Genomic DNA, 16,954 nt, shown 5'->3' with positions numbered 1-16,954 from the left:
TAATACTTTGTAAATTTTTCGTATTTTAAATAGAAATAAAATTCCCAGTTCTGGTGCTGTTACGTTGTTCACATTTTAGAACAATCAAGAAAGTCTCGTAGCATCTTGAAACTATGTCCACATAAAATATATATATACAAGGGAAGATCCAAGAGGGGCTATAGCCCCCCGCCCCTTGACGCTCAGATATACACTGGATAAAATGGACTTCAATCGTGCTTTACACTGGATAAAACGGCAAACTTGATCCCCTTGATCATATCCTGGATCCGCCACTGTATACACTGTATATATACAGTGGCGGATAGCAGTGGCGGATATATATACAGTGGCGGATATATATGTACAATGCAGCTACCCCGTATCTCAAAAATACAAAACTTGACAAAAGAAGAACTAAAACGTTTGAAAAAGTTGGAAATTAGTTAAAAGTCGGTGACTTTTTTTATGGAGAGGTCGGTTTGTTATCGTAACTGGTTTCTCCATCAGAAAAATCGCTGACTTTCAACTAATCTCCAACTTTCTCAAACTTTTCTTTCTTCTGTAAAGTAGTGTTTTGTTTTTGAGATACGATGTAGCTGCAAAGTACCGTCGATATATATATTCCTTTTAACAAGAAATAAAAATTACATTATGTAGCAATGTATCGACTTAATAAAACTTTCTACTTCGAAATAACGAGAAAATTCTTGAAATGTAAAACTAAGTGGAACAGAATGTCGCCACCAAAAACTAGGAACAGAAGGCAGGTGGAACATAAGGAGTAATGAACTCGAAAAAGTATTCGAGGGACCAACACAGAGCGAAGTTCTAACTCATCAACCTCTCCGATCAATCTTCGTGATTGCAAGCTGGGTTAGCTGTGCTAAACACATTGCTAATATTCGACTGAGATTGTTAATCATTACTTCGATAAAGCCCTACTTTTGTATGAACATGTTAGTCATTGTCAGAAGAGCCATAAGGACACAGCACCAGCTTTGGGTAATTATCTAAAATTTGATGTCTCTATTTTTATTTGATAAATTAAGTCATTGTCCAACTAAGTCATTTGTCTGCATTAGTCAGAACTAAATGACTGAAGTTGTTATAAGTGTAATATTTGCCCCTATAGGCCTACTAATTATATATATATATATATATATATATATATATATATATATATATATATATATATATATATATATATAAATTTTCTGAGCTACTTGTGGATATACACATGCATGTCAGCGTTCGGATTTCCGTCCAAATAGTTCGTATACGTTAGTGTTGTGAAGGCAGAAGTAGAAACACTACGGAAAAGCAACGATTGAAGATTTTGGAAGTGTGTATGTGGAGAAGAATTGAGAAAAAATGATGTGTTGAACGAAAAATAAAAGTGGAAGTGTTAGGGATATTAGGTTAGAAAAGAATAATTTTAAATTTAATAAAAAAAACAGAGGAAATGAAACTGGTTGAGATGTGTTGAAAGAAAATGTGTACTAAGAGACATGATAAATGGTATGGTGGAAGAAAAAAGATGGAGAGAACTAAAGAGGTTACAATCGAAGGACTATTAAAACAGAAACTGGTATATGAAGCCGGAGAGGTCAACTGAGGATTGTGAAGTGAGGGTCATTCAGTTTCTAGTAAGTGAGTGGCCAGCAATGACAGAAAACTAATGTTGAACTCCTCTGAAGACAGTACAGAAAGTCATGTGCAACGTATTTCTGTGAACGATTATGGATAGCCACCGCTACTCGTGTATACATGAACGGATTGACCTCACTAATGAACTCGCTTGAGTTAACCTCTTTAGCTATTTACCTCAAAATAATACAATTGAAAATTTTGTTTTTGTTCAAGAGTTACCATATGATACGAGTAATGGACAAGTAAGTTACCGTTACCGTTAAGATGATAACAGATTGAATCCATTAGCTAACTCACGCGATATAATCGCTCTAGCTACTACAAGAAATCAGAATTTAAAAAATTCGGTCTCATTCATGAGTTACTATGACGAAGGTTTAAAAAGTGAAGTTTCATTCTCATCAATAGATGGGCGGGTCTCCGAAGGTAACGGCCAGTGACATCAATTTAAATGTTGTAAAAGTTATTAGGAGTGGGTATCAGGAATTATTTACAGAGTTATTATAAATTATTGGAGCTATTTCACAGCTCTATAATAACTATATTACTGCATATATTGCGATTATTTTATTCACACACTTAGAAAAAACTCAAAAAGTTTCTGTTAACAATTACAAATGTTCGATATGTGCCCCTTTAGTGATTCGACAGACATCAAACCGAAAATCAAGTTCTTTCCACACTCGGTGCAGCATGTCACTATCAATGAGTTCAAAAGCATTGTTGATGCAGGCTCGCAGTTATGGCAGGTTTGCTGGTAGAGGAGGTGTGAACACTAAATCTTTCACATAACCCCCACATACAAAAAAAAAAAAAAAAAAAAAAAAAAAAAAAAAAAAAAACCAAAGATCTACGCACAGGATTAGGTCAGGAGAGCGTGGAGGCTATGACATGAAATGATTTCTCGGCGTTTGTCGCCATCTAGCCTCACTGCTCAGTGCTTAGCTCTCGTGGGAGAAATCTGAAGTACACCCGCAACAAAAAAAAAAAAAAAACTTTTTTAAGTTTTGTACGTTGCTGTTGAGTTTTGTTACGATATCTTAATTACAATAGTGAATTTATTAAATCACTTCAATCATTTATAATAAACCTGTATTTTATTGATTTATTGCCATTTATACATAAGAATAGGATGAGAGATGAGGTAATAAACTGTTTTTCACATAACATAAGGACACATGCTATTATCTGAGACAAAGGTGTTAGTCTTCTCTTCTGAGGCTACTCAGAGCGGGTTAAGACAATGGGAACCCTGGCAGTCAGAACAAAGGAGTGCAAGAATGAATTTATGCTCAATAGATATACAGATGGTGATAGTAATACTAATATGTAAGTCTGTGCCTGAGGAGTAAAGGAATTACATAATTATTACTATCTTATAAGGTGCAAGATCCTAGTAATAATGAACAAATGTTTCAGTCCCAAATAGTCTTCATGTAGTACTACAGTACGTATAAGGGTTATTTTTTTTCTTTTCATATTCGTCAAAATATGCTGTTATGCCTCTTCATTCGGCTGCACGATATTTTTGTTTTTCATATTTTTACATGGAAAAAGCAGAAGCAAACAAAACTAAATTCTCAAAGATCCTTGTATCGGCCTACCAATGATTATAGGTTGAGGAATATTTGACTAGCAGATTGTGATTACCACCGCAGATTTTTGGTTCTCTTGACAGAAATCCACTAACTGTTCTATTCAAATAGTTATCCAGCTACTCTCTCAACGTTGTGTAAACGTTCCACTGGCAACTCCACTTTATTTTCCCTAGTGGTCATATACTTAGGCAGTAAATACTAACCATACACAATACTGCTTCTCTTTAAAGATGTCAAACAAAAATTAAATAAAATCTTTAAGTTTTACGTGTCACAATTATGCCGGTTAGGCTAAAGAAGAAGGTGATGAAAAATGTATGAAATGGTGGAATGAAGAAAGTGGGAGGAAAATGGCGAACCCTGAAAAAACGCTACACGGTATTTATCCACCACAAAGCTCACTTGACGCAAGGTGGGATGGAACTAAGGACACCATGCACCAGAGGTGAACGCTCTACTACTGAGCCATCCTGTTAAAGACCTCAAGGAAAGGGACGTAGTAATAATTATCTATTAAAATGCTACAATAGCAATAAAACCGCCTTAGCTCCAACCTATAACTTTGGCTTTCAAATCTTTCATTTACGGTTATTTATGATTTCACGTTTAACAGTGACGAACATTTTAAATATGTGTACTTTAAATAAATTATTAAAATACATCTTTTTCATAAAGTTTATGTTTTAAAATTATTGTTCAAAGCCTTTGTATTTTAATAAGCCTTCTCCAAAATCAATGCAAATGAATTGTGTTACCATCTGTGGAATTCTTTTAAACTATATATTTCTGGACTTTATATGTTTGTGGCCAATCCTTTCGACAATGAGATCTCGGAAACTACAGACTCTATGAAGATGACGTTTTCACTGATCGATTGAAAACTTTGCATAGATTATCCAGTTCTAATTGAATATTTAAAAAAAACATGGCCATTATTTCTTTATTACATTTTTACGGGTACACTGGAAGTGTTGAAATATTTTTTTCAAAAATGCTAAAGCATCATATCCTACGCGCTATACATTCACACACCACATTGTTGTAAATAGGGGTTATATATGTCTCAGGCGTTTATTTCATGGAACAATAATCATGAAGAAGGAAGGATAACTATTTCTCCAGTCTAAGATGAATCTTTTTTGTTTGGAGTGTTTTGCCCATGAACACCATGTATTACTGACATTATAGGTAATTGTGTGTGTGTAATGTATTTGCTTATTACATACTGCATGCAAGAAGAAAGAAAACACTGATCATACATGAATTAGAAACTTCAACCGGAAGTAGGCTCAAATCTTACAAACGGTGCGAGATATTGAAAAAAATAATCGAAAAAATCTCCCCCTTTATAGTATCTTTTGCCGATTTTTATCACGACGTCTTTAACTTTCGTCTGTAAACGTACATGTACAGATGTTGTGAGGAATGGCAAGGAGATTCATGATTATATGTGAATGATGCTCTGAGTAGAGAGCGCAGGTTCAGCTAGTCTATATATTAAAATGCTAGGTTTATATGTTTGTCCCCAATCCTTTCGACAATGAGATCTCAAAAACCACACGTGCTAAAAACGTGCTGTTTTCGCTGCTCAATTCCAAATTTGTGTAGATTGTCCGTTCTAATTAAATATTTAAAAAAAAAACATGATTGTTATTGCTTTATTACATTTTCAGGGGTACACTGGAAGTGTTCATTTAAAAAGATCATATCCTACGAGTTATGCATTCCAACACAACATAGTTGTATGAAGGGGTTGCATGTCTTTCGGACGTTTGTTTCATAGCCAAATGATAGTGAAAAACAAAGGATAATCATTTCTCCAGTCTAAGATGAATCTTTATTGTTTGTAGTATTTTGCCCAATTAACACTATATATCACTGCTCATACTGATATATGAATGATGCGCTGCGTAGAGAGCGCAGGTTCAGCTAGTAAATAATAAAAGGGTAGCAGACTGCAAACTTCACTCATGACGACGACAAAGACTCCAACATTAAGAGCATTACCTTTAGGAACGCCATTCGTTTTTCTTGAATCGCTCTTAATGACACATCTTTAAATAAATTACAGAAGAAGCTGTAGTTGAATTGAGTCGTTTTAAGGTTTTGTGATGCCAGTGACGTCATAATCTCTTTCAAATGGAAGAGTAACAATGTTCTCGCAATTAAAAACATATAAATATTTAGAAGGACTTTCTTCTAAAAGACAGAAAAGCCCACTAAATTTTTTTCAGGAAAGTTCTATTCGAGAGACCATACCGAACACTCACTGACTTATAACTCAAACATCTTATAGCCACAACAAGTAAGAGCAACGATCTTCATGTTGCAGATTTATGTTGTTTGAAGATGGAAAAGATCAGGGACTCACATCACTGGGATTAGAAAGTTTATTTCAGCCACATATAGTTTGCAAGTTGCAATACTACAAACTGAATATCATTGGAGACATGGCATAACATATATAGTAAAGAAAGACAGTCCAGTTACATTATTAGATGAGTCATGTAATACAATCTAACTGAAGATGTGTGAATAGAATGGAATATTATTAACTCTTATTATTAGTGCTGCAGAATTTTAACGAATTCAGATAGCACGACTACGGAAACAACCGAATTTGCTTGGAATGGTGCAAAGAGGAAGGATAGATAATATTTATTGGGCTAAAATACTCTATTAGTTATCTCTGTTGGTTTGTTTGGAAGATGCCATGGACGAAGAAAGTTGACACACTACAAGTGATTCGGTATTTCCCGTGGTTTGAGTGAACGCGACGTCATACAGTAGGTATGAAAATCTGACTACGGAATGATGAAGCATAGTCCTTCCAGAATCGGCTTTCAGTCTCCGTAAATTTCTCGGTTATCTTCCTACAGTTCGTCGATTAGAAACTGGTGCACATCAAAACCTAACAGAAAAGTGTCCCTGCGCTGTCTCTGTCAGAGAAACAGGTCACGAATGCAATCACTATCAGATTCGGTGACTCGAAGTTATCCAGTCTAATCCTGACTCGGAGAGACCCGTTCTGACTCAGTGACTCGAAGTAACTCTGATGTGATGTGACCAGGACACGAGGAGACATCATCAAATGTATGGAAATCCGTAGAGACACATGACATAGAGTGACCCGGGCAGATCTGGTATGACCAGGACTCGAGGAGATATCGTCATATGTATGGAAACCCGAAGAGACCCATGACATAGAGTGACCCGGGCAGATCTGGTATGACCAGGACACGAGGAGATATTGTCATATGTATGGAAACCCGAAGAGACCCATGACATAGAGTGACCCGGGCAGATGTGGTATGACCAGGACACGAGGAGATATCGTCATATGTATGGAAACCCGAAGAGACACATGACAGAGTGACCCGGGCAGATCTGATGTGACCAGGATGCGAGGAGACATCATCATACAGACATGGAGATTATGTCTGGGTTACTAAAGTATTTGTAAGAAACACAATCATTTCCTCTCTCTCTCTCTCTCTCTCTCTCTCTCTCAAGTCCCACTAAATCGATACTTTTCTTTCTAACTTATTGCTTGCCAAAGCATTGCACTGAAAGCTAACTATCATACAAGGTCTGTCAGTGATTCAAGACTGAATTGTCCAACATATAAGCGTAATATTGTTTATAAAGTTGTATAGTTTCCTTTTACCTCATTGTGTAAATATATATGTGATTATATTTCCCTTACATTTCATATACAACAAAACAATTTTAACAAATTTCATGAAGTAGGAGAGAACTACATGTTCCCAATAACTCATTGTTTATTCTTCCCTGAAGAAATCATGGAATAACTATGTATAGGCCCTATACTTAACAACCAAATACCTAATAATTTACCTAAAGCTTTTCCTGGTCCAAGAACAACAAAGTCTGCTGAATTCGCTAATAAGCCATGATAAACCAACACTACTGGTTTTCCCTCTGCTGCAGGAGACTCTGGACTGTACGGAATTCGATGCAGTTCTAACACATACCCATCATCTGTCGTCACATAGTGTTTTTCAGCAGGGTAGCCATACTCTTCAATTTGTTGGACCTAGTTTAAAATAAAAGGACAGAGGTGTAATTACAGAAGGTGCAATGCTGACTGTAATTAAAGATGAAATCTAATTCAATCATGAACTGTCAGTTGCAGTTACAAATCTGACTTATTTTTCAAAACACAGGGTGTCTCTAAAGTCCCCTGACATTCGGTAACTATGTTATTATCAGAGTTATAACAAAATGTAAGAGGGGAAACTGTCTCCAAATATGATGTTTTTGATCTCAACTGAAGGAACTTTTTTTTAAAATCGGATGAGCCGTTTGGGCTGTACACTCTTTATGCTCGCAATGTTAAATGAAAATGCAACGTTCCCATTTTCATGGACCCACAACATAGGTAAATGACGTTACTGTTTGAAATGGGGGCTAGCCATCGACACGTTAGCGTAAAAGACAATAACTTCATTCACCTATGTTGCGAATCCAGGTAAATGGCAACGTTGCATTTTCATTTAACTTGAGCTCATAAAGAGTGTACAGCCCAAACGGGTCATCCGATTTAAAAAGTACCTTCACTTTAGATTGAAAACATCATATTTGGAGACAGTTAACCCTCTTACATTTCGTTGTAACTCTGATAATAACAGAGTTACCCTGTGTCAGGGGACTTTTGAGACACTCTGTATATTTGAATATTATAGGCAGTGATGGAACAGGTCACAAATTTTGTGACCTGTAATTCGGAAGACTCATGATACACCAGACCCGTTGACTAGCACTTTTTCATAATCCGAAGTGACCAGGACTAAAGCGGTGACCTGGACAGATGCATGGCATGTCTGACCCGGACACACAGATGGTACGGAGTGACCCGGTGACACGGAAAGATCCGATATGACCTGAAGACAACGAAATACTATACACATGCGGAGTATGTGTGAGAGTATTAATGTAATTATAAAAAAAAGAAAACAGAAATTTCTCTTTTCGCTCTCTCTTTTTCGGTCTCTCTCTTCAAAGAATTACACTGAAAGATAATGACAAGATTTGTCACAGACAAAGACAGACTAGTTTTCATATCAAAACTGTGATAACTAACTAAATGGAATAGCTGTTTCGCTACTGTTCAGGAATTGAGTTATTGTATTTGGCAACAATTTAGCAATTCATACTAGGATTTTTTTGACCATTTGCTTCAGCATTGTCCATGTGATCTTAAACTTGCGACCTAAACATGATACGAGGGATGACTGAAAAGTTTTGAGCCTAACATAGAAAATGAAAATCTAGGATAGAATAATTATATGTATTGGAACAGTACAACCTTTGATATTAATGTATATCAAGCTCTTGGTTCTAAGTAATTTCTATTGTCTTTTACAGCCTCTTGAAGTGAGTGAAATAGCAGAAATGGGGAAAATAGAAAAAAATCGAGTACAGGTCAGTCATCAAGTATCTGCAATTAAAAGGAATGTCGGTGTCTGAGATCCACCAGGATATGGTCAATACCGTAGGTGAATTTGTCCCTTTATATCCCACCGTCAAAAGATGGGCGCAGGAATTCAATCGTGGTAGGCAGAGTGTTGAAGATGAGCCGAGATCTGGGAGACCATCAAGTGCTACCACCACGGAAAACATTGGCCTGGTATTTGATATGATCATGGAAGATCGCCGATTATCAACTCGACAGATAAGAAACAGGCTGGGCATATTTCAGGAGCGAACAGATGATGTTCTGAAGAATGAGCTTGGTTTATCAAAAGTTTCTACTCGTTGGGTCCCACGTCATCTGACTCCTGAACAAAAACGCACTCGGTACCTCCTATCCGTGGGCAATTTGAAACTGTTAGAACGTGGTGTCGACGATTTTCTCCGTCGATTCATTACTATGGCGAGTGTTGGGTACACCATTACCAGCCAGAAACAAAACAATAATCCAAACAATGGAAGCACCCCTACCCCAAAGAAGACAAATGTTGTCCCCTCCGTTGGCAAAGTGATGGCTTCTGTTTTTTTCCCAAGGTGTGATATTTATTGATTACCTGCAAAGGGGTCATACCACCACAGGACAATACTATAGTGACCTTTTGAAAAAACTTAGAGTGCAAATTCAAGAAAAAGGACCACAAATGATGTCTAGAAACGTTATCTACCATCATGTCAATGTTTCCGGCCACACATCAGCAGTTGCCATGGCAACTATTCACGAATGCGACTTTGAACTCGTTTCGTATCCATCCTATTCTCCAGATTTTGCCCCCTTAGACTTCCACTTGTTCCCGAATCTAAAAACCGCTCTAACAGGACGACGTTTTGCAAGCGATAATGACGCCATGACAGCCGTGAAGGAGTTTCTGTGGTCACAACCTCAGGATTTTTTTTTTTTTTTTTTTTTTTTTTTTTTTTTTTTTTTTTACAGGGATAAAAGCACTGCAGCACCGTTGAAGCAAGTGTGTTGCTGTCCAAGAAGATTAAGTTGAAAAAAAAAAATTATAACCGAATCTGTAATTTTTATAATTTTTTCAAGGGGTCAATTTTTTTCAGTCACCCCTCGTAGTATTCGAAAAGAAAGTTAGCTTAGTAAATTTAACTACCATCATCATGAAGTCTGTTTTCAACAAGAAATATTTATCTTAAATAATATAGTATTGACAATTTTGCCGCCCTCTCCGTCAAGATTTTATGTTTATGTATCACATTTCCGTCCTCACTCGAACGATCGGCTGAGTGTCTGCACATATGACACTAATGCACGCTCGCTTCCCCGTCAAGATTTTGTGTTTATATGCCACATCACCATCACTCGAACGATCGGCTCAGTGCTTTATACTTATGTCTCTGAAGGATTAACCAATAATTTATTTGTGAACAACAACACAACAGGCAAAGCCCAATTATAGTGTCGGTGCATTATAAAATACATTTACAATAGTTTTCTTAAACATAGAGTTCATATTACATATGTCAATTTCTTTGTATTCGATACATATTTTGTTATAAGTAGAGCAAATTCTCCAGATTGGTGATTTCAATAATATGTTGGTTCTTGCTTTTTTGCAATAGAGCAGGCCAGAGTTTTCAACACGAGTTTTAAGGGTCGGGAGATAAAAATTTAGTGTTGATATCAGATCTGTACACTTAAACTCATTTTGTACTATTTTACGAAGAAAGATCAGATCTACCACATTTCGCCTTAGTTCCAGTGTAGGGATACAGAAGTTGTCTATTAATATAAGATAGTTTTCGTAAGATGGATAGATTCCGGTACTCTTGTATACTAAGTATTTGATATATTTGGATTGGACTTTTTCGAGTAGGTTTCGGTCTTGTTGTTGCAATGAGTTCCAGATCACAGCAGCATATTCCAGTTTTGATCGGGCATAAGAGTAATACATTTTTGTTAGTGTGGTGATATTGTTAAACTCCTTTCCCCGTTCTAATTATGAATCCTAACATTTTAACTGATTCATCAACTATGTTCACTATATGATCATTAAATGTTAGTTTCGTATCAAACGTAACCCCGAGATCTTTCACAAAATTTAATCTGTTTAATGCGATCTGATTAAATGAATAATTAAACTCTACTTGATTTTTTGTTTCTACTAAACGATAGAATGCTATATTTATTTATGTTTACATTAAGTTTATTAAGAGAACACTAGTTACCAATATTTTCTAAGTCATGTTGTAAGTTGAAACTGTCATGGATGGTCTTTATCCTGGCGTACATTTTGAGGTCATCAGCAAAAAGCAATTTTTTACTTAATAATTTATGATCAGGGAGATCGTTAATGAATAAAAGTAACAACAACGGACCTAGGTTAGAGCCTGGAGAATTTCAGAATATGCAATATATTCAGTTCATTTATATTTTTTGTAGATAACAGTTTGTTTACGATTATTTAAATATGATGAAAAGAATTTGATCAAGGAAGAAGATAAATTATATTCATCTAGCTTATGCAATAATACTTTGTGATTGACTCTATCAAACGCCTTTTCAAAATCTATATAGACCTATATTACATCAGTTAATACATAATAATTTATTTGAAGGCTATATATAATACATAATAATTTATTTGAAGGCTACTTACCGTTGTTCTGGGTGCATCAATACTTTTAACTTTTGGTGTAGAAATCAATCCAAATGCTTGATTCAGGATTAGCAGGAAGGAAGATGTTTTCAGAAAACTAGTGATCATGTTAGAAATATGAATTGGCTTCAACATCACCACCTAAAGGTAAGAAAGACAAAGAAAATAAGGAATCAATCTTTTGTGATTTATTTATCATGATACGAATATTATGTGTCTGATTTAATCATAGGCTACAGACGGCAAGATGCGAACTCAATTTGTTGTTTACAAGTAACTTCAAACATATGACACAGTTGGCAAATGTACTACTTTTACATGAGCAAAACTAGCAATTTTATGTGGTGTACCTATTTTATTATTAGGCCTATTATTATGATTATTAAAACATCCAAATTAGCTAGTCTGGCAAATAAAACATTAGATAAAACACTTCTAACTAAGTTTTGGTTGCAATGTTTTGCACTTTTCCTCAAGCCAAGCACCTTGTTGGATCTTTTCACACTATCATCATCTTTATGCACTTTCTAAAACTGTGTTGGTTCCTTTTCTTTAATTTTATTAATTATTTAACTTCCTTAATTATCAAACAACGAACATCGTGGGTTTGCGGCATTCAGGGCCGTTGCGTGGGCGGGGCGACCGGGACTATGGCCCCGGGTCCCCGAGACCAAGGGAGCGCCTGGAAGACAAATAAACAAAATTCAAGTAATTCAGATTCTTCTGTCATTTTAGTAAGTTATTATTTTTAATTAATGTTAATTTTAATAATGATCAGGCCACAGCTAAGTAAAATTACCGGTAATGTAAAACATCGTCTAGGATTATTCAACTGGAACTCTCCAGCCCTCTGTGAGAGGAGGGCTCTTTTTTTATCTTGGAAAACTGACCGAGATCTGCTGCTACTTACTTCTTATCCGTAAGACAGTTTGTTATAGTGATGGGTCGAGGCAGTTCATTTGGTGGAGCTAGCTCATTCGCTCCGGTACCGATACGGGAGTCGTTCAAAGGTGCCAGTTCCTTTTTGAACGGTTGGGAGTTGTCGTTCAAAAAGGAGCCTGTTCTTTTTTTGAATGGTTGGGAGTTGTCGTTCAAAGGCGCCAGTTCTTTGTTAACTGGTGTTGTATCATTCAAAAGGTAACGACTACGTTCACTGAGTTCCCATGGTTCCTAACAGATGGAGCACAACGTCTGTTTTGTAGCTTTTTCGCAGCCAAAGAGTCCGTCTGTCGAAAAAGACTGGTACTAACGACCAGCGAATCGTCACGTAACGCAGATCTGTCTTCAGATTATGAAAACCCTGTATGCATTCTTACTGGCTTCTGGCTATATCGGTGTCGGTAGGCGTGTGCGGTAGTTTGGTGCATTCTTATTGGCTGTTTCGGAGCGGAATCGTCGTTGCTTTGAACTGCTGGAATTGTGTATGGTGCTCTTATTACTCAACTGCTGGTGTCGTCTGCGGAGCTGTCGTTACTTTGAACGGACAGTTCCAAATGTATGAACTAGTTCCATGCTAGTTCACATGAAGGTGTCGTTCAAAAGAGTCAGTTCGTTCATGAACGACCCATCACTAGTTTGCTACAAACTGAAGAAACTTCAGAACATTTTTTTATTCCTATTCCGTCCAAGAAATGCTCAAGTAATAGACATATTTACGCTAAACAAGAAATGCTCAAGTAATAGACATATTTACGCTCAACAAGAAATGCTCAAGTAATAGACATATTTACGCTCAACAAGAAATGCTCAAGTAATAGACATATTTACGCTCAACAAGAAATGCTCAAGTAATAGACATATTTACGCTCAACAAGAAATGCTCAAGTAATAGACATATTTACGCTCAACAAGAAATGCTCAAGTAATAAGACATATTTACGCTCAACAAGAAATGCTCAAGTAATAAGACATATTTACGCTCAACAAGAAATGCTCAAGTAATAGACATATTTACGCTCAACAAGAAATGCTCAAGTAATAGACATATTTACGCTCAACAAGAAATGCTCAAGTAATAGACATATTTACACTCAACAAGAAATGCTCAAGTAATAGACATATTTACGCTCAACAAGAAATGCTCAAGTAATAGACATATTTACACTCAACAAGAAATGCTCAAGTAATAGACATATTTACGCTCAACAAGAAATGCTCAAGTAATAGACATATTTACACTCAACAAGAAATGCTCAAGTAATAGACATATTTACGCTCAACAAGAAATGCTCAAGTAATAGACATATTTACACTCAACAAGAAATGCTCAAGTAATAGACATATTTACGCTCAACAAGAAATGCTCAAGTAATAAGACATATTTACGCTCAACAAGAAATGCTCAAGTAATAGACATATTTACGCTCAACAAGAAATGCTCAAGTAATAGACATATTTACGCTAAACAAGAAATGCTCAAGTAATAGACATATTTACGCTTAACAAGAAATGCTCAAGTAATAGACATATTTACGCTCAACAAGAAATGCTCAAGTAATAGACATATTTACGCTCAACAAGAAATGCTCAAGTAATAGACATATTTACGCTCAACAAGAAATGCTCAAGTAATAAGACATATTTACGCTCAACAAGAAATGCTCAAGTAATAGACATATTTACGCTCAACAAGAAATGCTCAAGTAATAGACATATTTACGCTCAACAAGAAATGCTCAAGTAATAAGACATATTTACGCTCAACAAGAAATGCTCTAGTAATAGACATATTTGCGCTCAACAAGAAATGCTCAAGTAATAAGACATATTTACGCTCAACAAGAAATGCTCTAGTAATAGACATATTTACGCTCAACAATGGCCCAGGGAAGACTTAATTCATTGGCCATACTAGCTATTGAAAATGATGAAACCAGAAAGTTAGATTTCAAGGAGATATAGTCCACATTTACTCACAGAAAAATCAAGAGAATGCCATTTAGTGTTTGAATAAAGTATGTATATGTCATTATGTAGTTATTCTTGCTCATTTCTATTGTAATTTATTAGTATTTTTATGTTATTATATAATTTTTACGCTACATGTTTTGGAAACAAACAACACATTTTGTTTTTGAACATAAATTATAAATGTAGGATTGAATTGAAGCAAATACTCACAAATAATTAGAAACGTCACCTGTAAAAAAGTTACTGTAGTTATCCAACGCTATGATAACTTTACTGAAAAATTTGTGTTAATCGCAAGGAAAGAAGTTTATATTGTTGGATTTTAGCGAAAGTCAGAAAACTACAAAGTTTTTCGATATCATTTACATATTGAGCTTTAATATTTGTATCGTTATTTGTATATTTATTTATTTATTTATTTATTTATTTATGACTTCTTTTACGTGGCGAAGTTAAGGCTCTGCAGCCTTCTCCGAGCACTTAACCACGTGCATACATTCTTTTTTTTTTTAAAAAAAAAAGCACCAATATATAGAAAACATTAACAATTACAAAAGAAAAGTATTGAACCACATAAAAAAAGATTTATACCGCTGAAGTAAAAAAGTAGTTAAACACTTCAAAAACAAAAATTGAAAATAACATACAATATAGGAAACAAAATAACATGGAGAAACTTAAAATGCATATATCATGTAGCGGTACCAGAACTATGAATATATAAGCTATACAAATTAGCATAGGTTACCTATTGGTTGTGTGTTCATATGTGGGTTATTAATAATCTCGTAAAACGAAGATGACTCATGAGCTACCAGTATCCTTATCTTTACTTAAGAGAAGGGAATTTACGGATTTTTTAAATTTGGCAACTGTGGAAACGTTGTGTATTAATTGAGGTAAACTGTTCCAGAGGCGTGTAGTACTTACTGTGAAGGATTTTGAGCATGAATCAGAATTGTGATTGGGAATGGAGAGTAAGAAATTATCTTGTGATCTTGTGCTTCTAGTATGAAAGTCTGATAAATATAAAAATCTACGGGCAAGATACGATGGTTCTGACGTAGTAAGTATTTTGTACAATAGGGTAAGATTATGTAAATTTCTTCTTCCAACTAACGTCAGCCATGACAGTTTCTTATAAAAGGATGTGAGATGTTCCCTGTAAGTTATATTGAAAATAAATCTAACGCATGCATTTTGCACTCTTTGCAAGCGCTTTGATTGATTTTCTGTTAGATCAGAATAGACTGAGTCGCAATAGTCAAGATGTGGAAACACCAGTACCTTGACAAGCTTGATCTTCAGAGATATTGGTAAGAAATTTCTTAGTCGATTTAACGTATGCAGGGCACCAAATGCTCTCTTACAAACTGCATTTATTTGATCTGGCCAGGAGAGATTTTGATTTAGTATGACTCCCAAATTTTTGACAGTTGTGGAGAATGGAATAACAGTATTGGACAATTTAATATTCGGGAGTTGATAGATATTAATAGAAGAGAGAATTCTTGGAGAGCCAATTAAGATATTAAATCTAGACGTACAGAATAAACTCTGGTGGGGTTTTTCATAACATAGTGAGAGGGGGCGCCTGGAAATTCTCGCCCCGAGCGCTTACAACCCACGTGACGGTCCTGGCGGCATTACATTCCCTTCGGTTCAGTGCAGTCGCGTTAGGCTAAAATTTTTATTAGAATGTAAAACAAGGTAGCAACAAACTGACCAATCACGGCTATCACCTATCAGAATTGTTTGAGTCTTTTCATACAAACAAATATTTGTTTAGTGACTGGGAGGATTGATTTGGCATTTAGCGTCCCGTTTAGCATCGAGGATATATGAGATGTGGACCTACAGATTAACATATGGAATCCTAACCGCATGAACTCAATCTGGAATCGAACCTAGTTCTCCTGCCCTGCAGACTAGTGCTCTTAAAATTTAAGCACGACTTGTACGTAGTAACAAGCGATGGAGCCTCATAGAAGAAACATTAAAATGTTCATTTTCTGTCTGAACTGTTCAATGAAGTTGTGACTTTAATCACGTTGTATTCTGGGATTTGGTTTAGGCAGACTTTTTAATACAGCAGCGAATTTTGAGTCCTTACATATGATGTAATTAGTTTTGGTACTATTTGTATGATTTTTACGTTTGAAATTTGCATCCTTTCTCCACCTTTTTAATCAAAAGTTTGCACCTGAAATGCTTAGCTATATATATGAGATTTCTTTCATGAGTATCAGGTTTTGAACAACACGAAAAGCATACACTGAACCTAATCAAATTTGTGTGAGAGAAATTGTGTACATACTTTTAAATCATTTTGTACTACTGAATATGTAAAATTATTTAATATGCGATCATAAAAGTTCCTAAAAGATTACTAACTTATTTGTCCTGCAAGAAAAAGAACCTCTACACATTCACCTCACCTCTAGCTGCATAGGAACCATAGTGTCCATAGCAACAACAGATAGCAGAACTTCTAATTATATAAATGTTGACAGAAAATTGAAACGTTTACAAACCTATTTAGTGAAGGATTACATGAAATATAGTACGTTGTTTGTTACTTGGTATAAATGTCCAACATACTGCATAAAGCTTTGATCATAACAAAATAATAATAATAATAATAATAATAATAATAATAATAATAATAATAATAATAATAATAATAATAATACAGTAGAATCCATAAAA

The 16,954-nt window shown here is 35.4% G+C and overlaps 1 protein-coding gene across 1 annotated transcript in view; it reads right to left on the bottom strand.

The window, feature by feature from the left end:
• The window catches only part of LOC145670658 (lipase 3-like), a 50,506-nt gene extending 33,802 nt beyond the window's left edge, over positions 1 to 16,704 (bottom strand). The window contains exons 1-3 of the mRNA XM_081739447.1: positions 16,684 to 16,704; positions 11,336 to 11,476; positions 7,089 to 7,287 (exon numbers count right to left, since the gene is read on the bottom strand). Coding sequence (XP_081595573.1) covers positions 7,089 to 7,287; positions 11,336 to 11,476; positions 16,684 to 16,704 — 361 coding nt within the window. The remainder of the gene's footprint in view (positions 1 to 7,088; positions 7,288 to 11,335; positions 11,477 to 16,683) is intronic.
• Positions 16,705 to 16,954: the final 250 nt, after the last annotated feature.

This window comes from Thermobia domestica, chromosome 14 (assembly GCF_964235325.1).
Source record: "Thermobia domestica chromosome 14, izTheDome1.hap1.1, whole genome shotgun sequence".
Lineage (NCBI taxonomy): Eukaryota > Metazoa > Arthropoda > Insecta > Zygentoma > Lepismatidae > Thermobia > Thermobia domestica.
The sequence above is the reverse complement of the archived record's forward strand: the minus strand, read 5'-3'. Positions and strand labels throughout refer to the sequence as shown.